Below are 23,645 nucleotides of genomic sequence, written 5' to 3' on the forward strand. Positions count from 1 at the left end.
GTGGTTTTCTTCCTAAGGATCCTAAAAGCACCTACTTAGTCCTAATCGGCCAACAAACTCCTAATCGAGTTTCATAGCGTGAACTGAGGTAAGTCACCACAGAAGGTATTTTTAGGACCCCAGACAAGGAGGGGATTGTCTGGAGAGCTGCGGGGTAATTTGTGGGTCTGTTTTATTTCGGAATCAGAGGCAGTGGAAAAGCTGCTTCAGCCCCCGCGGCCCGGGCGGGGGTGGAGCTCGGCAGTGATTCATGTGCAGCTCCGGGCTCAAACCGAAACCGTAGACGTTTGTCTTCACAGCTGCGTGTTATTTTTACCCTTACTAAATATTCTCTCTTACACCTGGAATATCAGCCTCTTCCCAACAGTCCTGTTCCTTCCCCCTTCTCCGAAGCAGTTGAAAACAAAATTAATTAAAAAGTCACCACCAACTCCCCAACAGTAGTTAGCTCTTTGTGCCTAAAAAGGGGCTTGAAGTTTCCCTGAGAAAGTTTCATTATTTGAGTTTATATTTCTCTTTATAGCTGACAAATGAATATCAGCAAGACCGTGTCACATTTAGATCTTGAGAACTGGGGCGGGAGGCATCATTTTGGGATTCATCATCTGGGAATAAAATGTTCTATAGAATGAAATCTCTACCAGCAGTTGCATGATAAAGACCAAATGTGAGGTCTTTCCTATTTCGTGAGTGCTTTTTTTGTTTGTTTGTTGTTTGTTTGAAAGACTCATTTTTCAGGAGTAATTAAGCCCAACAGTCATTGTGGTGCTTAAGGTTTTCATTTTTATAAACAAGCTATGTGAATTCTGGTTAACTCAAATGGTTTTACTTTCAAGATAGAAAATGCCAAAGAAGCGCCCCCTCCCCACTGACAGCGCCCACGCCCACGCCCACCGCACGGAATTCACTTGTAACGTAAAGAAGAACACAACTCTCACGTTCTCCTCTTCCGCAAAGCCGCCTCCGTCCATTTGACTTCCCAAGACCCGGCAGAGACTGTAATGAGCCCCTGCTTACGGAGAAAGGATGGGGAAATCTGCGCTGGACAAGGACGCCGTGGCAGAGCTTCTGTGTCCCTTCCTAACTTTTCCTTCTCTCAATCCGTGTCTCGGTTCTGCAGCAAAGACGCAAGGCCCCTGAAGAGCAGGACAAGCTATTGCTAACTGACCTGGCTGCCGCAGACTGACCCCTTGTCCCTCCCCCTCCAAAATTCACAGGTGGAAATCCTGCCCCACAATGGGATGGTTATTAGGAGGTGAGGCCTGTAGAAGGTGCTCAGGTAATGAGGGTGGAGCTCTAAGGAATGGGATTTGTGCCCTTATAAAGGGACCCTGGGGAGCTCCCTGTTCCTTGTGCCATGTGGGGTCACAGTGACAAGATGAACCAGACATCTGTGAACCAGACACCAAATCTGCTGGCACCTTGATCTTGGACTTCTCACCCTCCAGACCTATGAGAAATAAATTCTGTTGTGTATAAGCCACCCAGGCTATGGCATTTTTGTTATAGCAGCCTGTGATGACTAAGACACCCACTATTACAGTTAGGAAAAAGTCACTAGTTCAGAAGTCTTCAACACAGGGCCACCCACAGCACAGCTTGGAGCTTGATTAGGAGACATCTTTTATGCCAGTCCGAGTCAGAGCCCTAGGCAGAAAGGAGCAAATGCAATTAGTGTAGTGGATTTCACTATGCTAAAATAATACTTAGAGTTCCATAGAAAAGGTAAGAAAACATACGCGACGACAAACTGCAGTGAGTCAAAGCAGAAAGACATGCAGAGAGACCAGGCCAAGTGAACCGCTTTCAAACACTAAGCACTGAATGTTGCACATAAAATGAGAGGGCCTGGTATTAAAAGACCCTCAGCCCATATATCTGTCTATTTGTGGTAGTTGGGCAAAGGACCATTTCTAACACAATGACAAATAAGGTATACGAACAGTCACCATACTAGAACTGAGAATTTTTTCATTTTAATTTCAGCCCAACAAGTCTGTACTGAGGGCCTTTGAAACGCTCAGAATGCAGGTCTCTTCACCATACCGATCATTTTTCAAATGTGGTTTCATTTGGAGACACCTTGTGAAGTTCATATAAAGGCAAGAACAAGTAAATGGACCTGGTATGATAAAATAAAATGAGATGAAAGTCAACGTGTTTTTAATGTGTAAGATATACAAGAAATCAAAATACGGTTGGTACTCGAATTGAATGCCTCTTAGAAGAAAAAAGACAAAATATTATTTGGTGTCTGGCAGCTGGAGGAAACCCTGCTGTCCCTGCCAACACAGAAACGACGTTCAGCTACATGGAAAAGCCCTGAGGCAGTGAAGAAGAGCCCAGGCCTGGGGGCACCCACAGCACGTGGGCTTGAGCAAGCTACACTGTGGACACTCAACGGTCTTCATCTGTACAATGGGTATAATCATATGATGCCATCTCACAGACTTAATGAAGAAGTTGGACAACATATTGCATCTAAAAGCTATTAATAAACCACAGCATGTTGTAGAAATAATAACAGTATCCCTCTCAGAGCCTTTCTTTCCTGCCCAGCTGGAGTCGATCGCAACCTCGTTCCTGCTGTTGCTGGACCCTGCGTGTCCCTCTGCACTTGTATGTGCCTGACAACCTCACAGGATCTTTTTCCCCTTTGATCGACCACAAGACTCTCCTAATCCATCTGCACAGAAGCTGATGCAGTGCCTGATGCGAGTGAACACCAAATGCATGTCAGTTTAGTGCAGGTTTCTCAGCTTCGACACTACTGACACTTGGAGCCAGATCATCCTTTCGGAGGGTGTGGCGGGGGGGGGTTCTGTCACAGAGGCACATCCTGGGCACTGTAGGATGTTGAGTGTCAACCCCGGCTTCTACCCACCAAATCCTAGTAACACCCCCCAGCTGTGACAATCACAAATGCCTGTGGACATTGCCAAGGGTCCTGGGAGCAAAATCACTCTGGTTGAGAGGACAAACTCTGGTTTAATGAATTAAGATCCACTGAACTCAGGCAAGGAGGCAAGAGCCTCTCCCGTTTTATGTGGTGTTTATCAGAGCCAAGTTCACGTCCCCAGTGCGTGGGCTGAGGCACAAGGGGGCCTGGGCTCTAGTCTCAGGAGGTTTGCCCAGACCTTGTTTGGGGTACATCTCCTAAAGCTTGGGCCCATCTTCATGGCCTCCCTTCGTCATAGCATATGTGCAACCCAGCAGCAAAGTACGTTAGCTCTACCTTCAAAATACACCCAGAATGCAATTACCTCTCCCACCCCTCCTTCACTCCTGCCCTCTGCCACTCCACGCCCAAATTCCTGCAGGAGCCTCCCAATGGGTTTGCACTTCAACTCAGGAGCCAGGGAGACCCTGCTAAATCTCAGCAACATTACATCCCTCCTTTGCCTAAAGTCCCTGGTGGTTTCCGAGCTCACTCAGTATGAAAGTCAAAGGCCCCCAATTGGCCCCAGGATCTCTCCAAACTCGTTTCCTATTACTCTTCCCCTCAGACACCACACATCAGCCACAGTGGCCTCCTTGTTCTCCTCGAACACCTCAGGCTGACCTCAGGGCCTTTGCACTTACCACTCCCTCTGCCCAAAACATCTTCTGCTGCTTAACCACAAGGCCTTTTCCTCACTGCCTTTGGGCTTTACTCAAATATCACTTTCTCAGAGGTGACCTTCTCAGGCCACCCTATCAAGAGGCATCACCCCCTTCCCTGCTGTATTTTTCTCCCCAGCACTTACCACGATCACACCTGCTATATATTTAATAAGTCATCTGGTTTCACGGCCTTCCTACTAGGGAGTAAACTTAATGAGGCAGAATTTCTGTGTGGGTTCTATTACTGTCTCCCAAGTGCCTAGAATGGTGACTACACGTAGTGGGTGTTCAATATACACTTGTGGACTGCATGAATGAGTCCAGGCACCACCAGGAGGTCTGAGACCAAGACGGATGCTTCAGATGACCCATCTCCATCACACTACACGTGGCATGCTTTTAAAATAACATGACAAAAGCATCTTGTTATCTGGTCCCAGCCTGGAGTTATTTGCGTCATACAACGAATCTCCTTCCAAGACCACACAGAGCGGCAAGGCGGGACAGCATCATCTCTCACTGCGCGGGCTCAGCCACGCCAGGCGCAAGCATGGCACGTGGTGACAGAGGTGCTCCGCGACGCAGGGGACGGGCTTCTGAGAACAGCCTTTCCTCGACGTGTGTTCTCCCAGATCATCCACTCAACAGGCCACCTCCACCCGGCTATGGGCATTCTTGTTTCTCCTCTCTTTGGATCTCCCAACAGAGCGTGGTTCTCAGACCACCGAGCATCAGAATCTCCCAGAGAGCTCCTTAAAACACAGAGTGCTGGGCCGCGCCCTGAGTCTCTTCTGATTCAGTAGGTCTGGGCAGGGCCTGAGAATCTGCATCTTGAACGAGTTCCCAGGTGGTGCTGATGCTGCCAGGCCTGGACCCAGCATGGGAACCACCGACCAGGGAGCCCTTGCCCAACAGAATCACAATGCCAATGGCTCCAGGTGGCTTGGGGACTGGGCTACGGGGAGGACTCATGGCACGGCGCACAAACTCATGAAATCCCAGCCGCAGCGAGCCTCCAGTGGGCTACCTGGAATGGCCATCACCTGTGGAAAGATGACGGCGACACTCAACACTAACTGCCTAAGATTTGGCCCCCCGAGCCAGGGATGCGCAGATAGAGGAAAAGCAGCCTGCTCCACTCGCAGTCCTGCCTGCCTGCTAATGGGAAGACAGTTTTATCGCAGACCACACAGGAGCGTGCGTTATCTCTTGGCTCATCTCACCAATCTACGAGGGCTGCGCCTCAGGAACCTCACAGCAAATCAGGGGCACTGGCAGGGAGCTCGCTAGGGTGAGCAGGGCCCTCTGTGTGCCTGGCGCAGGAAGGCAGCTGGTTTGAGTTTGGCCGCACACTGGCAGTTTTCCACTGTGTGGACGCCTGGGAGTTTCTGGTGCATGAGGCTGGAGGGAAGAAAGAGAGAGGCAGGGTGGCTGTGGGCCACCGAAGCTGAGAATGATGTCCTGTGCCTACACAAAGCACAATTAGATTAAGGTCTGCAAGAATTCTGCTGTTTGATCAGCAGTGGCCAAGCCAAACCCACAAAGACTTCCCTGTTGGCTCATAAAGCTGTGGTTCCTTTTCTCTCCTGGATTTCTTTTATTATTTTTTTAAAGAAACTCTATTATGATGGCGATAGAGCTCATTTCACCACTCGTATTTCACATCAGGAGCTTTTAGGCATGTTAGAGCTGAAGTTTTGTAGAATTCCACTATTTGGTTGGGAACTAAGTCCTTTCTTCCCCCCCAAGGCACTTGGCCTTCTCTTCCACGGGCAATGGATGGAGAGGGACAGACAGAGGACCGTTCCCAAGGACGGGGCTCTGTGCGGAAGGAGGGGTCATGCTCTGGCAAGACTGAAGCTGCAGTGGGTGGGTGTCTTCCACGGAGGTACCCGCAAGAACAGTGGGGGACACGGAGCTGGGGGTCTAGCCAATGACCAATTTTTGACTTATGTCAACTCCCCTTGGACTTGACTTCCAGAGGCCTGTGAAGCCCCTACACGTGCGCTCAGAGCAGGGACAATTACAAGAGGGTACTGGGCTAGGGGCCAGAACACAGGCTAATTCCCCCGCACCCCTGGCCTGGGGCCTCTGAGTCTGGAAGGACACAGGGAGGTGGAGTGTCCCAGAGCCGCACTCCTGGTGGCGTCCTCACGTGGAGGCGAGTGAGCCACACCTGCTCCGCAGCAGCTCTGCTGTGACACCCTCCACAGCAGGGTCCATAGCTCCGTGACCCCTGCCTCTGCCTCCGGGGCCTCAGCAGGGCTGGCACCACCCAGGTGCCCATTCTCGGTCCCCACAGCGAAGCAGAGTGGATGCACATCCATGCTCCTTTTGGTGGAGCTGGACCTGACCTACGTACGTAAAGAACATGCCACGAGCCGGCAAAACCTGCAGATCTGCTCCCCGGTGGTCCCCTCAGCCACTTAGGCCACCTGTGCCTCTCCGGGTGGGATGGGTCTCAGCTCCACTGATGCCCAGGAGCTCTCCCTTCCTCACAGGCCCTCCCTCGGGCAGCCTGTCAGGTCCTGCAGAGCAGACTCTGGCTCACAGCCACGTTTCAACACTCCTGGAGGTCACAGAGCCCCGACCTGGTGCGCGACCCCCGTTACCGCCCACCGTCCAGCCAGCCTGGGCTCCTTCGGTGACAGGGAGCCGGCCACCCAGAGCACACTTGTTTGGAAGAGTTTTAACTCTCCATCCAGTCTGGCCCCACCAGTCACCAACCAGTCTAGAGTCCCTGGAAGTCAGGTGTGGGGCTCAGTTTCCTGCGTCAGCGTGGCAGGTCTGCAGCTCCCAGTGGCTGACTCAAACGCTGGTCGAGGCGTTGCTGCAATGGTACGTGGTAGATGTGGTTAACGTCTCCAATCAGTTGACCCTCACTAGAGGAGATCACTTTGGACAATGTGGGTGAGCCGCGTCTAACCAGTTGACGGCCATAAGAGCAAACACGGAGGTTGCCCAGAGCAGGAATTCTGCCTCCAGACTGTAAAACAGAAATTCTGCCCAGTTCCTAGCTCGCCAGCCTTCCCTGCAGATCTCAGACCTGCCAGCCCCTACAACTGCAGGAGTCAATTCCTTGCAATGGATCTCTTACAGTATTCAAATATCCTATAGGTTCTATTTCTCTGGAGAGCCCCGAGTGACATACCCGGCCAGGCCACACACGCGGCTTCAGCAAACACACCGCGCTCTGGGGGGCGGGAATGAGCTGTATTTATCTCTGTATTTATCTCTTTTACAAAGAGGATTAATACCTGCCACCCCTCTCTCCTCCCAGAACATTCTTAAGGATGGGAGACATGACACTTGGTGACTGGCTGACATCTGCATTTTCAGGAGGACATGGAGGATGGGGTGGCTGTATTCCCTCAGTACCCACACACTGAAACCACGTCACTGTTTGCCTTCCAGGGCTGGAACGGCATTTAAGGTCTGTGACAGGAGCATTCTGAGCAATGTTAGAATTCTGCCAGCCTCAGAGAGGAAGCTCTTAACGTTCCCATGTTTACCTTGAAAGAAAATGTCCAATTCCCCTGAAAAAGATTTCATTTCTGAGAAAGAGACCATTGGGCTAGCACCTGTCTTTTCACCTGCCTGAGAGAAGAACCACCCAAGAGCCTTCCGGGTTCATAGGGTCCAGGGGCCTGGAGGAAGCCACCCTCCTGTCTTTCTTGGGGACAGAAGCCCCTTGGCCGGGGCTCATGGTTACTCTGAACCCCTGTCCTGAGTCCCTGGGGCAGCCATTGTAGGCTGGAAAGGTTGCCCCACACCCAACCAGGCAGGGACGGGAACATCAGCTATCACGGGAAGGAAAATGGTGTTTGCACTTCTCTATAAACAGAATACTTATTTTACTTCGTTTTTAAATTCAGGAGTAGCACAGTGAGGACAAGAGAAACATTTGTTTATGCAACACTGTTCTCACCTCCTCACTCAGTTTTCCCTTCTGTGGCTTGCTAAATCCAGGCGGCACTCCCAGGGCCGGCCCCAGGCCACACACTGCAAACAAGGCCAGGGCAGGGTTCACTCTGCTCGTCATCTGCTGGAGATCATCTCAGTGCCCCTCTGCCTGAGGTTCCCTCCTCCCCAATCTCTCTCTCTCTCTCACACACACACACACAGACACACACACACACACACACAGACACACACACACACACACACACACACATAATCTCTCTCTCTTATGGCCCAGGCAGGTGTAGTGCCTGCAGGTACAAATTAGCCTCTGCAGAAGAAAAGCCTTAGAAACTAGTGTCTCCACTGTGACCACTCTGGTTATACGGGCTCATATGACTCCACCCAAAACAGAATCCATTCAGTGCTTCCAGGCTGAGTTCCCCAACTACTCTTCTACAGAAACAGTGTTGCATTCTTTAGAACCCGATCACACTGCATTCTTCTTAGTCTCAGAAATACATAGGACCAGCAGAAACATTCTATCAAATGAATGGGATTCACGGGTAAAATATGAATGTGTAATCATTAACTTCCCACAACTCTGGTGTTGGGGACCCCATGACTGCATTTCCTGCCAGGGTCCTTTCAGAACTATAGAAATTGATCTCTTGATGAGAGCCAAGAATTCCACTTACAGGACCTGCATGGTAGAAATATTCAACATCAGAGCTGTCTCCCTTTGCAAGAAGCAACTAGATGCACAGAAGCAAACTGCCTTTCCAGAGTCAAGGAAAGTTCTGGCATCTCCCATCTCCCCATTTGGCACATCCAGCCTCACTGCTGATGTTTCTTCTAAGGCACTGTGAGTTGGCACCTTCATTAATGCCATCGTAGGAGTTGACGCAACGGTTTCCAGTACTTATAAAATATGACATTTTCAATAAACATACTTAGCATTAAAACATATATGTAACAAAAAGGCCCTATTATAGCTGCAACATAGTGGAAAGTGCTCTGGGTGTGGAATCAAACACTCCTGGTTCGAATCCAAATTCTGGTTCCCTTTAAGTAGAGATTTTGGGTTAGACAGAAAATACCTGATCATAGGTTTCCTCATCCATCAAGCAGGGACAATCACTCCTCAGGGGGGCTGCTTGGAGGGTTGATGGACTATTGGACATAGAAGGCCTTTGTACATGGTAAAGTACTAGAAAATGTGAGCTGTTCTTATGACTGTGGAGTACGCCACATTTAAAATAAATTATCCTTTCTTTGTCTGAAGGTTTTATATTCTTCCTGAATATACATAAGGCATTATATCATAATTGAAATTAATTTCACTTTTCAAAATTACATCTAATACAATTTTTTTGAGTGCCAGGGACATTTGTGCATTTGATAGCACATCATATGTGACAGCTTTATTATTATGTGCACATTATCTGTGCATTTGCAGGAAAGCTAACAGTTACGGGAGGCACTGGAGCTGGACTTCGAGTGCAAGTTAAGATGAGAAAAAGCCAGCTAAGAGAAGAGCACAGCTGGGATTGAAGAGCGGGGTGGGGGTGGCAGGTAGATGAAGCAGATTCATTAGCAAATTCAAATGCTTGGACCTATGCTGCGCTGCGCGGCCACTGGCTGACACGCTCCTTTCATAGAAACACAAGACATCGTTATTTTCCAGGCAATAAAACCTCAGAGATGAATTTGGCCATATGTGGGCAAGGCCCCCCTCCCACAGAGCCTGCGTGCCTGGGAAATAGAATCGAACACCACATCTTCAAAGAGAGTTCTTGGTAAATATACTACTGGGTTTACAACCTCTATCCTCAACACAAACCACTGCAAAACACATTTTCTCAGCATTGCCCAATGTTACCGCTCAATGGTTTTCCATTCTGAAACAATCTTTGCAGAAGTGTCAGTAACTTCCACTGACGTTACTGCCGTTTGAAGGGAGAGGAAAACGGGAGGGCAGCAGTCTCCTTACCTTGAGCCGTTCACCTGGCTAGGGTTACATTCCATTTTGATGGTGACCCTGGCTGGGGGTTGAGACAGCCAGTCCTGCTGAGGGACACGTGGGCTCATCTTGGAAGTCTGTCCATAGTCGCCGGAGGAGGACGCGGTCATCTCCGTCTTAGCCAGGTGTGGCGTCCCGTAGGCACACTCAAACAACGACTGGTCCTCGCTCACAACTGATAATGCTTCCTGAATGCCCAAAGAAACACATATTCAGGACACTCTAAAGGACAGTCATGTTTCCAAAAGCTGTTGACTTCAGAGTTCTTTCTAACGGGGACTACACTTTAGGTAGTTTTTATGGTATCCATTTCTACCTTCTGGAAGAAAAAAGCACCTTGTTTTCTTTCCTCCAGACTGTGCAAGTCAGAAGTGCCAGCCTAGGAAAACTTTTATGCAGGGCTCAAAGCATCCCGGGCTTGACTGCAGCAGGGCAGATAATACCCACTTTAATCTCAATTCAAGGAAGTTGAATTTCAAAGGTCTTAAAAGACATCCAATTGCATGTGTCATTATTTGACAAATGCAATCTATAATTCAAGCAGACAGGGTACAGAACGGTCATGGAGATTAAAAAAAGAAATGTGAAGGCTAACACCTAAGCATCTGGCAAAATTGCCACATTCCCAGGGGATTTTGAGGAAGAGGTACTTAGAAGAAGAGAGAGGGAAAGATGGAGCACCAAGGACAACCAAACAAAGACACGGAGCTTTCCACTCCAGGTTATTAGCTGAAATAGAGTTTCGAGCAGTGCTTCCATGATGGGGAACATCTGGATGATAAATGAACAACAACAACAAAGAAAGCTGTGAATTATCCAGATGCCTCCAAATACCAAGATGTTTAAAATATCTGGATCACTGACTAGCTCTTTTTTCCCCTTAGTTTCTATTAATATCTTTGCTCTTTTGCATGACTGGGTGAGAAGAAATAGAAATTTGTCATTGTTGGATCATTTTTCTGTGGTCTTAAGTCAAACAAGTGGTCAGCCTAAGACTATGTTTATAGTCTACAAACAAATCAGCAAAGGCCAATTTGATTGGGAAAACTCAACCACTTGAATGATACATCGTGCAGCAGCTACACAGAGCGACTGTGAGAAAATCCAATTCTGGTTTCTACAGCAGAAAATAAAGATCCACGTGGTAACTCATTTTTATTTCAGTCCCATGGCACCCTCAGTATTGCTATCAACTACTGAGAAGCAAACGCTGGTTGTGCCACAACTTTATTAAAAAATAGAACTTCAGAGCCGGGGGTGTGGAGACCTTCTAGTCCAAACTCCACAACTCCAAATGAGAAATCTGAGATCCAGAAAGGTCTAGACCTAAGCTTGAATCAGCTGGCCAAGATCATCCAGGGAATTAATGATGGAAATGACTTGTGTTTTACCATCTGCTCTCTCCTGCCCCCATGGCCCTAGAATGCCCTTCTAACATTTTTTGGTTTGGGACATGTGTTTGAATTAGCACTCCCTCCTTGTTCTTTGAGTTGACCTTTAAATCATAAGAATGCTCTCCATCAGTAATGGCACTGTATGAAGCATCCCTTCTGAGATGGAGACCCCCTCCCTACCCAGGAATCTTTAGGCAACAAACACCCCTGCCACCCCATGTGGACACTGCCCCTCTATTCCACACCCACCTGAGGACCAACCTTTTTCCTAGCTTCCCAAGTGCACCAACTTCTTAGCCTGATGTTCTGCATGACAAATCCGTGAGTTGGAAGAAACTAAACGAACAAACTAAAGGTCTTGGCTCTCAGAGGGCAGCCAGGTGCCTGTGCACATATAACCCCCACCTCGACTTCTTTAGATCCCTAGAATGACAGCCGGGACACCCCAGGAATGATGAGGCCTGGAGCTTAAACAGTAGCACAAAATGTATGAAAGGGCGAGTTGTGCCAGCCAGAGAGCCAGACAGGCATGGGGGGGAGGGGGGAGCCTCTAGAATGTACAGCAAAATCAAACACATCAACAAACAAAAATAACACGAGGCAGCAACAGAGAAGTTGACGGTCTAGAAACGGGCATCCCAGATGTCAGAGCACCTGAATTACACAGCTATCTCTTCGGAGCACAATTAAGCGAACGACTCTAAGGACTCTAAACTCATAGATGTGGGTTTAAAAGTGAAATCAGCCCCACAGACTTAGTGTAGTCATGCTAATTAATAAAGACAAAAATCATAGCTTAAATAAGTTTTGCAAAACAGATACTCCCTCCCCATAGCAGCACTGGGTAGAAAGGTTTTACACACGCAGCACAGGAAACAAGACTGCCGGTGACTCCCTTTCTCCTTCCTCGGCCTGCAGACTCCAGCACGACTCAGAGGGGAATAACATACTATGTAATGTTAGCTTTGGCCCACCGATGACAAGAAACATGAACAAATGGGTAATTTATATCAGAAATTGGCAAAAACAGGCTGCATATAAGGGACAGCCTACATTTTAAATTACAAACTAAAATAAAATGGCTTCAACAACAACAAACAAGCACTAACTTTAAAACACTAGTATATCCTCAAGATAAAGGAAGATGTTCTTGCAAGCAAAGCCAATGACCAAATAAATGTAGCATAAGACTGAATAAAAAATGCACCAACATATTAGAACTAAAGTGAGGCTTAAGTGTGTGTTTGGAGGGGGAGGGATCTACTCTCACATCTGGCAAAGCATTATTTCAGCACATGGTTTTCTACAGAAAAAAATCAAAGTTAATGGAGATCAATTTTTAGGGGAAACAACCACCCTCACAAACGCTAGAGATAAGGGAGGGAGGCATGCATCCTTTCTCCGTATCTTAAAATTCCTCTCAAAGTTAATAGTGTACAAAAATACACAGCAATGAGAAAGGTGATACAATTCAGAATGTTGAAAGCAAACCCTCTCCGTGGCTTTTGTTCATTAGAAGGGAAAGATTCTAAAAATGAGGAAGTTTCAGGATAAACATTTCAAAAGGGGTGAAATATAGCTGACATTCTGAAAAGACAGAGGAATCCGAAAATATGCCCCAAAATGATTCTGGCTAAACAAAGGCAGTGGAACACCTAGAAGTAAGGACAGCTCAGGAAAAGGAAACAAATTAATAAACAAAATCACACACACACAAGCCAGTGTAGCACATTTTAACAGTTAGGGAGCAGGAAGAAGCTGAAGGGTGGTTTTCAGAGACCCATGAATACTTCAACAAGAACGATCACTGAAGCTCACTGCTGTTCTTCGGAAGAAAACCGAGCTACTGACCAACAGCATGTCTTTGTTCCGCCACTTGACTTAGCTATAGGCACATTTCATCATCCCTTTGGTTCAAGTTTGAACGGCAAAGGCTGAAGCACGGGATCCTCCTTCCCAGCAGCCCTGAGACTTCAAAGGGGAGAGAGACTCTAGCCCAGTCGGATTAAAACCAGAAAGGACTGCCGAACAGCGGCTCCTAACCAGGAACACATGAGTTCTCTAACGCCGGCTCTGCTACAGAGTGTGCTTGGCCTTGAATGACAATGTCCCTGCTTTTCTGCTGACTGTCTTCCCTCTTTTGCAGCCTGGCGATCTCATCTACCTACCTGCCCACCTGCCCACCTGCCCAGGGCGTCAGGAGATGCCTTAGGTAACATGTATAGATTATTCTTTCAGAAACTTCGGCCAACCACAGGGCTTGGGAATTGCTTGGGTTGCTTTATAACAGGGAATTTTTAAAAAGTCGAAACCTGGCAGAAATGTGGCATAATAATTTAATATGCCTGCCTCTGTGTTACTATAAAAAGACCTGAACTTTAGATTGGTGTTTGCCAGTGTGTGGGGGTGTTTTTCTCTGTAGCTCCAGGAAAGTTGGGATATTCCCATGTGGCGAGTGGCAGCCTACCAAGGCCATTTTTTAAGAACTTACGAGAAATACGTAATTCAGAGCAAGTTGCCCCAAACAAAAGGGACCGCTGTGTTAATACTACAGTGTTTATTATTTCATCTAAATACTGAATACCCAAATAGCGTATGAGGACCATTCCTTTGGATTTTGGTCATGGGATAAAAGTTGACTGACCTAGAGTTCTGGAAATCGAGGGAGGACTCAACCAGATTCCATTTCATATCGTGAGACTAAAATATGTATCTACTTTCAAGTAACTAGATTTGAGTACAACAAAGGATCTGTAATTCTTAGACTAAAAACTAAAAAAGTAAAACAACAAAGTTGAATGCACACTGACATTTTCAGCACAGTATTTCAGGAACATGCCTTTCTGTAACAGATGACTGTTTTGCAAGGCTCTTGCATTTCCCCCAAAAGAGTTAGAAAAGAAGGGCCCAGTTTTGCTTCTAATTTACGATCTTTACAGTTCATAAAAATACTAGATAGTTAATACAGGGAATCCATCATACTTATGCTTTTTTGAAAATCCGGGAGTGGTGAAGTGTTGAAACCGAGAAAATCTTAAGGGATGGTCAGCTCTCTCACGCTGATGCCAGAACTGGACCTCTGGAGAACCAGGCTACCAAATGGGTCTTCAGTTTCCTGAAATCTTACATGCCACAGCCATTTGATAATTATGAAAAACAAATGGAAAAACTAAGTGGAACAAGCATTTTAAGATCCTCATCATGCTTTAAAAAAAAATCTTAGAGAAGTCTTTTCTTTCACAACCCCTTGTGGAGACCATCCACTTGAGTAAGACATTGTCGCCTTCAGCCAATAGCCTGCCTTTCTGCCAGACTCTCATCCCATTACAACCCAATGCAAAATTCTTCTGTAAATTTCTCTCACATATAACTGAGCAGAGTTTGATATGTCGCTTAACTCCCTACACTGGGATGAATAAGTTATCTTTCACTACTTTCACAAACAGCTGAGCCATCCTACAATAAACCAGGTTACCCTGTTAAACTCCTTGTATGCAATACCCTCTTAAATCCTATTTCGTTGATTTTAAGATATCCCACTTTTCACATTCTACCAGCTCTGAAATCTGGCTATCAATGCCATATCCTAGTATCTTGTCAACATCTCTTCCTCTCTGATGGCAGATAAAATAATGGTACATTTTATAACCAATGGCATCTTAAGTTTTATGAAGTATGGTCATGTAATCCATGCAACAGTCCTATAAGGTCAGTTGTCATTCCTGCCCACGGATGAGAAAGCAGGATTAGAGAAGAGAAGTAACATGAACAGTGCAGACTAAGTAGAAACAGGGTTTGTGTCTCTGAATGGAGTCATTCCCCAAGACCCTACACTGGCCACTGTCTGGGTGTTACTAGAAGGAAGAAGTTGGACTAAGGGAGGTTGCATGGTGGAGTTCTTTGGTGCCTGGTCTTGTCGTGCCTGTGGAAATAGAGCAGTTTTTACAGACAGGAGATGGAATCACCTGTGGTGAGAGAAAGACTGGTAGAGGGAAGAGGCAGAACAAGGATGAAGGACAAATGCCCAGAATCCCAGGATCTAGGCTGGAACGATCAGGAGAGTAAGCGGTCTGTTGGAAACCAGTAAGGAACTCTCTAGTATACTCTGCTGCTCTGAGCCTAAGGGATGTGCAGCAATATGTCTCAGATGCATTTAATTATTTTTATGTGAGGCTTTAGGTCAACAAACCTGTTCTTTCTTTGGTAACTCAGACTGTTCAGACCCAAATATATGGCCGTGTATTGGGGTGCATTCATTGCAAAGATGCCCGCCTTCTCTTAGCGAATAACACACAGGAAACATGATAGGTAGGAACACCGCTTATGAGTATGCTGGAGCCTTGCCACTTAGGTGGCCTTTAATGGATGTCTACAGTCCTAATGATATTGGAAAACTATTTATTAGGCTGTCTCAAACTCTATTGTTTATAGCTTCTCTTCAAGGCAGAGCCCATGCCATAGATGCTTCTGGAAAGTCTAGCTCCTAATCACATTTGGAGGAGGAAAAAGCAATGCAAACAAAATCCGCAATGCCCTTAGAGAAAGTGCCACTCTGCCAACATTAGCCCAACAAAGAAACGCCAGCCCTTTGGGAGATTTTATTCTAAATTTGTGTACTTTTGCAATTCTGACACAGCTGATACCTCATTAAACGAGAACCTTCATCTGACAATGTGTCCTTTAATTATAACACACACAAATAAAGCCAAATGTCCTAAGTTAAAGATGCCTCACTGAGCTGGGTGTGATCCATTTTTCCCTTTCTTGATATTATTTTCTTTTCTTCTTAATTCTTCAGAGGAGGAAACATTAACGTCCTATATTAAACGCAGCATCTAGCTTTGTGTTCACGTTTTTCTAATTTAACACATTGCTATTTTAGTCCTTCAAAAATATAAAAAAAATCTTGGATTAACCTCAAAGGAAAAATGTATGTAGGCAAATGAAGTCCATCTAAGGAGCGTATTTCTCCAATATGGTATTGCTTCAGTATCAGACAACTTTACAGCCTCCAATACCAGCCCGGCGCTGAGAGAATGAGACCCAGAGCCAGTGCCCAGACACATATATATACAAGCACATAGACACACATACATACATACATGCATGCATACATGAATGTGTGCAAGCACAGATATACACACATACAAATGCATCATATATACATACATAAATACACATATTAATAAACATACATTGATAAAGATACTAAGGAGAAAATAGAACAGTTTAGAGGACTTTCACACATTCCTTATCTTTCATCAAACTCACCAGGACAAATTTGCCTAAATAAAATATAGAACCTGAATTCTGCCCTTTTTGCCTCTGCTTATTCCTTTCCTTTTCCTAGAAGGGGCTTTTTCCCTCCTCTCAGCCTGTCTCTTCAGAACAGACTTAGCTGGAGAACAGCCCCTCTCGGACCTGCAGCCGATTTTCCCTGCTCTGAGCTCTTTGGACCTCTCTCAGCCTCTGAGAGAGCTCACTGGTGCCGGCAGTTCTCTTTCCTCGCATACTTCTGCCCTGACCTCACTTTTATTAAAATATAAGCATTTTCAGGGCAGGCTTCGCTCTATCTCTCTGTATGTGTTCCTGGCATCAAAGTAGTTTCTTAACATCACATGTCTATTGATGTCCATATTAACCATAGAACTAAGTCATGGAATGATATGATAGCACCACCATATTGCTGTGAGTGGGGTCCAGAAACTTCTATCACATCCAAACGAGGACACGTGGTTTTTGCGGGATGAATGGACTGTGAAGCCAGCGACCAGGGGTTCCAGGGAGTTTTGAAGCTAATTGCCCTTGGCAACGTGTCCCAGTCACGTTGTCACGGAGCACTTTATTGCAGAGTTTTACCTCAAATCCATGTAGGGTTATACCAGGGACTCTACATAGCTAGGCAACCTGTGAAAAAAACAGGGCTTACTGAAAAATGCACTTTCCCAAAGTGAGGAGAGAAGCATTCAATCTGGGGAGCAGAAACCCCAGAAATATTATGAAAGATTGGAGCTTTGCAGAAAAATTTCAAAGAAAGAATAGGTATGTCCACATAATGAAAACTAGATTTGAATGAAACCTTGGAAGATTAAGAAGCCCAATCAATGTAATTTTAAAACACCTCTTTCTCAGTGCTGTGCAGCAAGATTTTTGAATAAATCTGAAAGGAGAGTGAGCTGGGACTATTCAGCCTGGCAAATGTCATTTGATCATTTGAGGAAAAAATGTGTTTGTAATGTTGTTAATAGCTTCTTTTTTCTTCTGTAAAAGATTACTCCCCCACCCCCACCCCAGGAGGCTTCTCTTCTTCTTTAGAGATGATCAAAAAGTGTAAAAACATCTGTGGAAACATCCTGTTTGTATGTTTCAGATTGGAATCAGTGCGAAGAACGCAATCACTATTCTTTTAGATCCTTCTAAAAAGGGGCTGTTTCTACTCGACATTCGATGCATGTTTTTGTTTTTCTAATCATTGCCATCATACAATACTCAGAGAATATTCATCAAAACCCTTTCCCTTATTTTTATCTAGTTTTAAATAATTCATTTGAGATGAAAAGACCATACTTTTTTTCACTTTTTATCACTAACTTTAGAACCAACACGGAGATGTCCCCAATTGCAGGAGACAGGCAGATAGCGCACAGAGCCCCGAGTCTGAAGCTGGATCCTGCCTTACCCTCCTGTCTGTATCACCTCGGGGATCCCTTAACCCTTTCCGGATGCACGTTTGAGCTTTCTGAGAGCTTGTTAGAAATGCAGATTCTGATCTCCCAGCCCTGCCAAAGCAGAATCCACTGTAAAACAGCATCCCCAGGTGAGCTGGTGCGTGTTCAAGTTCGACAATGGCTGCCTGTCCTTTCTGAGTCTCAATTTCTTCAACGACAAGGTGGGTACCAGCACGGCTAGCTAGCTGCCAAGCAGCTCTCCACCAGGGGAGGTCAATTAGCCAAATGAGTTAGTGTATGTAAAAGGTTTTATAAACCTTCATATTGCATTTAAATTATTACATTATAATATGAATAGATATAGAAAGTTGATATGACTAACCCAAAGTCTCTATGTGGTTCAAGGCAGAATTATATGTTTCTGGACATCTTATATCTAATAAGCCAGATATCAGAAAGCTTATTATATTATAGTCTCTTGTATGCAAAGTGGTCACTTAGTCTTAGTAAGTACTTAATTTTAATATCATATATGTATCCAACATGGGGAGAAGGATGTCTAGCATTTTTATTTTATTTTTCAGAGCACATCTGTCACTTTGGCTCCATTTGATTTAGCCTTATGGGTTCTTGGTTCAGTTCTTTTGTGGAACTTCTGTTGTAATTTTACATTAGCTCGTTTGATGCTGATTAAATGGAAGGTTTGTGCGGGAAGGGATGGATCCTAGCATGTTTCCTGGCCTGTTGCTGGCGTTCTCTATATGATGAGCTAATCGATGAATGAATATACCACGTTCTTATAACACAATCTCCATTTCTTTTCATAGAATAGCACAAGGCATACAGTTGAGATTCCTTAAACCCCTGAAGGATCCATGTATCTTCCAGGAGGTAGGACCCATAATGCTTTCACTTTCCCTAAAACTTGGCGTTTTCAATGAACTTGTACAAGGAAGTGTTTCCATGGCAGTCTTGCCAAGAAGCTCACGGGCCCATCCTGCCTGGGATTTCGCTCTGTCACCCAGGCTGGAGTGCAGTGGCATGATCGTAGCTCACTATAGCCTCGAACTCCTGGGCTCAAGAGATCCTCCCACCTCAGCCTCCCGAGTAGCAGGGATTGCAAGTACTCACCACTCCGTACGGCTAGTTTTTAAAATTTTTAGAGATGGGGTCTCACTATGTTGCCCAGGTTGAAGTTTACAAGCCCAGGTTGGGATTCAGGTAATTGAGATTTTGAGAGGCACGGAGGCCAAGCTCAAGGGGCAAAAAAGGCACTGGCATTTTTTCTCTATTGGAACAGCCCTTCTCTGAACACCAAGGGAGGGATTCTGCTCATCCTTACAAGGAGCTCCATGAAAAATAGGCAGCTTTATGCTTGGCCTCCTCAAAACACACACAGGCCAAAAGTACAGTGCGCTACGCATCTGGAACGCGTCTCATCCATGAATGCCTGACACATGGATTCATTGTTTTCGATAAAATTCCAAGAATTTTATTCATGGGAAAATTCTGGCACAGTGGAAAGCCCTGGCAAGCACTAGATAGCAGCAGATGTCCTGGCCTCCACCCACAGTGCTGCCTCGGTGCCACTAATTTCCATCAGGTGTCTATCTTGGGCCTGCAAATTTTCAATCCAGAATTGCCCGTAAGAGGCGGGTGTTAGAACAGCTTTAATTTTTTAAAGAATTGACACAGTCCCCCAGATGGGTGTGTGACACTGGATTCTATATGCAAGTGTCAGGATGGGGACATCACAGGAGCACACGGCCCCTGGCACGAGACTCAGCTGCTGACTGAGCTCAGTCCTTGGCGCTCCGCATGTCCTGGGGTTTCACAACCTCCTCATCTGTTAAATGAGGGTCTGGTCTACGGAAGTGTTCTCAGGTTCCTTTGTGCACCAAAATGACATCTATTTTATTTAACCAGTAACATCCTCTTCCAGCCGTGGCCAGCCAGCAATCCTATTTTCCCCATCTTTGGGTGGATATGTGGATATGGTGGGAATCTATCATGTGTGGAGCTGCTAAAAAGGTCCTATGCATGCCAGCTAGACATCAATTGTAGGCTCTTTCTACGCTGCCCCCAGATTTTAACTTCCCTTGACCTCGTGGATATCTTCTTCCATGCTGATGGTGAGAAGTTAGTCAATGCCTAGAGAGCTGGCTGCACATTTTCAAGTGTGGTTAGGATCTAACCTTCTGCATGGGGACATGGTGGCTGCTCTGTACATAAAACACAGCAATAATGACAAAACATGGTTCCACCAGCCAAACATCCTGCAGAAATGGGGACTCTGTGACAGAGAGAAGAGCACAGGGATGAAGTCCCCACAATTCACATGATGCTGCAGGGGATTGTTACCTTTCCTTTCCATCCCATCCCCCAATAATTGTTGGCGCGGGCTGCACACTGTAGAAAGCAGACACGAAGATAAGCATTTTCTTTCTCTCAGACGCTGACTCCTGTTGTGGACAGAGCTAGCGTTCACCCACTGTGAGGGTCTCGTTCTTTGGCTCGTCAGGTGGTGACGGCCGGCTTCCCCGGGTCTGGGAGGCCAAGCCTGTGTTTTGCAGAACATTTTCCAGCACATAAATCTACCCTGGTTGCTGCACAGGAAGGAGACTGAGTAGTCAGGGTGCCCTAACCCATTGTTAATGCTATATGCTGAGCTCATTCTTGTCCTATGACACAGGCGAGCACCAGGGTGGACCCCGTCGTTGTAACACTTGCAAGGCACCAACAAGCTGGTTGCCAGTGAGACTTGAATTTTACGATTCTGGGAGTGCTGACCTCAAAACCTAATGCCTTGAAATTATAAACTGTAAACTTGTCCAACAATTTCAAACACGTACACACATATCACACCCAAAATGGGCTCTCTCGGCATCTGGCTTGAGCCCCTCTGTACATATGTCTACTCTGCAAGTCGTAACTACTCTAAAAATCTGCAGATCCACTCATATCCAAACCACTCTGACCTGCTGAACAGCTTGGTGGCTTGACATCTTAATGATGTCTCTGTAAGGGTCTGGACCTTGGTCTTTGGATTGCCTCCATGCCGGGGACCTCTTTACTTCTTACATGTCATCCCATGGAGGAAGTGGAGTTGTGGGTGTCCACACCTACCCAACTTTCCCAGGAGGAGGAACAGGTTTCAAGGGCTCAGGGCGGTTATGCACCACTGTGCGGGACCTGAGTGGCACAAAGCCACTCAGGTGGAGGTAGACAGGTGTGTGTGGACATCTGCCTGCCAGGTCCTATGTGGGGCTACCTGCTTTCAGTGTGGTGGGACTTCAAAGTCGCCTGCCCACCCAATGTGCACAGTGAGCCTTATAGGGATGTCACGTGGCTATACCTATGTACAAAAGCAACTTGCCCTAAATGAAAGATAACCTGCACCCCCTTTCCTCCACTCCACTAGACTTCCCTCGTTGCTATTTATTTGTGGACACACATGCTCTTTGGATTAACTTAAAAACTAAAACAAGATGTAAAGAACTGTGCCCCTGGACATCGGAAAACCACTCCTGCCACTGCTGAACCTTAATCATTAAGTTCCTGATCTGAAAAACAAGCACACTGGACCACTGAACCTCTGGCCCCTCTAAAAGTCCCCACCAAGGGCTGGCCAGACAGGTTCCCATGGGCCCTGCCCCCTGAGGCAGGATTTTTATTAATGAATCTGATGTTGATTCAGTATTTCTACAGTCATAAGGCACTTGCACAATATTTATCCAAGAAATATTCATCTAATAAAAATATTCAGCACTTATTTACCAGGAGCTCTCAAATGTTCACTTCGCTTGCACTAATGCCAGTGTCTCTGACACCCACACTTGCTTTCAAGCAAGAGTGCGTAAGTGTCGGTCTGGGTGTCGGCAGGTGGGTGATGCATGGAACCAAAAAATGGCCACACTTATTTAAATATTTGTAACTCTAATGAATTCTCATTTCCCACTAGCTCTTCAACCCTTGCAGTCTAGTTCCAACACTGCCCTGCCACGATCAGGAGTGAGCTCTTCGGAGCCCGGTCAGACCCACACTCCCAGTTCTGTCACCCCCTCAAGAGCAGCTCACGTTCCTGGCCACGCTCTCCTCTTCTAACACTCTTTTCTTCAGCTTCCGTATTGCTGTCATTCCTCCTGCTTTGCTGACAGCTCCATCCCCCATCTCTTCCCGCCCTCATCCTCCTCTGCTCATCCCCTGCCTGCCAGCTATCCTCTGCGTGCCTTCCGGGGCCACTTCTCTCACTGGGTCCCATTTCATCCATGCCACTCTTGAAGGCCTCTCCAGTGGCCTCAGCACTGTCTCCCAGATGGCCTGTTAGTGTCAAGGGCGAAATGGCCTTGGATGGAGGGCAGGGTGGGTGTTTAATGACTTGTTAGATTTTATCCAGTTTCTTTCCGGAGTGACCAAGGCCCCATGGTGTAACTACGGCTGATCAGGACAAGCTCGAGAGGGAAAGCTCTGAGACAGAAGAGCTGAAGTTTTCCCCACCGCAAGCTTTGCTTATGTCACAGTTTTGAAGGTGATGGCGGATTCCTTGCCTATATACTCCAGAACAATCCCAGGGGAACGTCACCAGTAGAGTTTACTTTGGGGGACAATTTTATAGCACATTTTCACAATGTGGCAAACATCTTTGCTTCTGCTACTCTGACAACCGTAAGTTAGAATTTCTGCACCAACGTAGCCTTTTAATCACCCAAAAGACTGGTCACTCTGAACCACTGGGGCCTGGGACTGAGTCAGGTGGGCTTGAGATACTTTTATTCAAAGAGATTTTAGAAGTTTTCCTCCTCCTAGGAATGTCATTTCTAATCTCCACTGTAATCACATGTCCCTGCCAAAAATGAGAACATTCACTCACTCAGTTCAGCGAGTACATACTGAATGCCTTTTACACTCCAGAAACTCTTCTAGTTGCTTCTAGGTTACATCAGTAACCCAAAACACAAAGATCTCTGACTACATAAGGTTTATAGTATAGCAAGTGCAGGTAATAGATAATTTTTTAAAAATCAACTCATCAATGAATAATTTATAGAGTAAATTAGACTTTGCTTTTCAAGTCTGACCCCTGGGTTAGAAGGTGCTAAGTGCAAGTGTGAAGAAACAGAAGAAGGCAGAGCCGGGCAAGGAGACTTAGGAGGAGACAGGGAGACCGGTGTTTTTAACTTGGGGTGGCTCTCCTAGCAGTGAGACCTGCGCAGACACGGAGGGGAGGAGAGAGTACACCCACACATTCGTGGAGAACAAGCCTTCCAGCCCCGGCAGCAGCTATGGCAAGGCCAGGGGTGGGCGCCGGGGTTGAGGGTGGAACAATGGGATCGGGAACAGCCGGGGAGGAAGTGTTAGTGGAAAGGAGGGAGAAAGCGTGATGAGAGGACGAGGAGGTGAGCCAGGCCAGGCTGGCGCTGCTGGAGGCCGTCGTAAGGACCTGGGTGTTGACTCAGAGAGAAATGGGAACCTCTCTGGCTATCTTCACCAAAAGCCCAGGAATTGTCTTCTTCCTGAGTTGTACTAATATTTTCCATCTCATAAGGACTCTGTGGAGAGAATTCTTTCTATCTTTTAAGTTTTATTATTTTTAAAACTAACTGTGATCAGAAGGCATGCATTATGCATGCCATGTGTACACCAACAGCCACACCTAATAAAATGTTACAGCCATACTTGGCCCCGGTGCGATGGGAACGTCCATTCATCACCACATGTGGAAACCCTGGGAACCCGGGAAATGCGCTTTTCATTGAGAGAGTCATTAAATGGCCATGATGTTCTTAAAGAATTTGTCGCGCATAGGAGATACCACCCTGAGGCTCCTGCTCACCTGTCCCCTGAAAAGGACAGCCCTTGGGGAAACTGACCTGGGCAATCAAAAGGAATAACAGCATCAAAGTTCCCCCGACCCTCAGTCACTGTCCACCCATGGACCAGCTGATGGGTGGAGGCCTGCAGATTTGGCAAGCTCGGGACAGCGAACGGCAGACTCTGGATCACTTCCTTCCCCTCACCTTGCACGGCAGCAAAGGTTTCCGAGCCTGAGCAGTGATT

At 46.4% G+C, this 23,645-nt stretch overlaps 1 protein-coding gene across 7 annotated transcripts in view; it reads right to left on the minus strand.

The window, feature by feature from the left end:
• Window positions 1–23,645, minus strand: part of ERG (v-ets avian erythroblastosis virus E26 oncogene homolog) — a 274,924-nt gene that overhangs the window by 62,466 nt on the left and 188,813 nt on the right. For 5 of the 7 annotated variants that reach the window (XM_012640127.1, XM_012640123.1, XM_012640121.1 and 2 more), the window contains one exon: window positions 9,497–9,714. The exons of the other annotated variants lie outside the window; for them this stretch is intronic. In XM_012640127.1, coding sequence (XP_012495581.1) covers window positions 9,497–9,714 — 218 coding nt within the window. The remainder of the gene's footprint in view (window positions 1–9,496; window positions 9,715–23,645) is intronic. 7 annotated transcript variants of the gene reach the window in all.

This window comes from Propithecus coquereli, unplaced genomic scaffold (genome assembly GCF_000956105.1).
Source record: "Propithecus coquereli isolate 6110/MARCELLA unplaced genomic scaffold, Pcoq_1.0 Scaffold148, whole genome shotgun sequence".
NCBI lineage: Eukaryota > Metazoa > Chordata > Mammalia > Primates > Indriidae > Propithecus > Propithecus coquereli.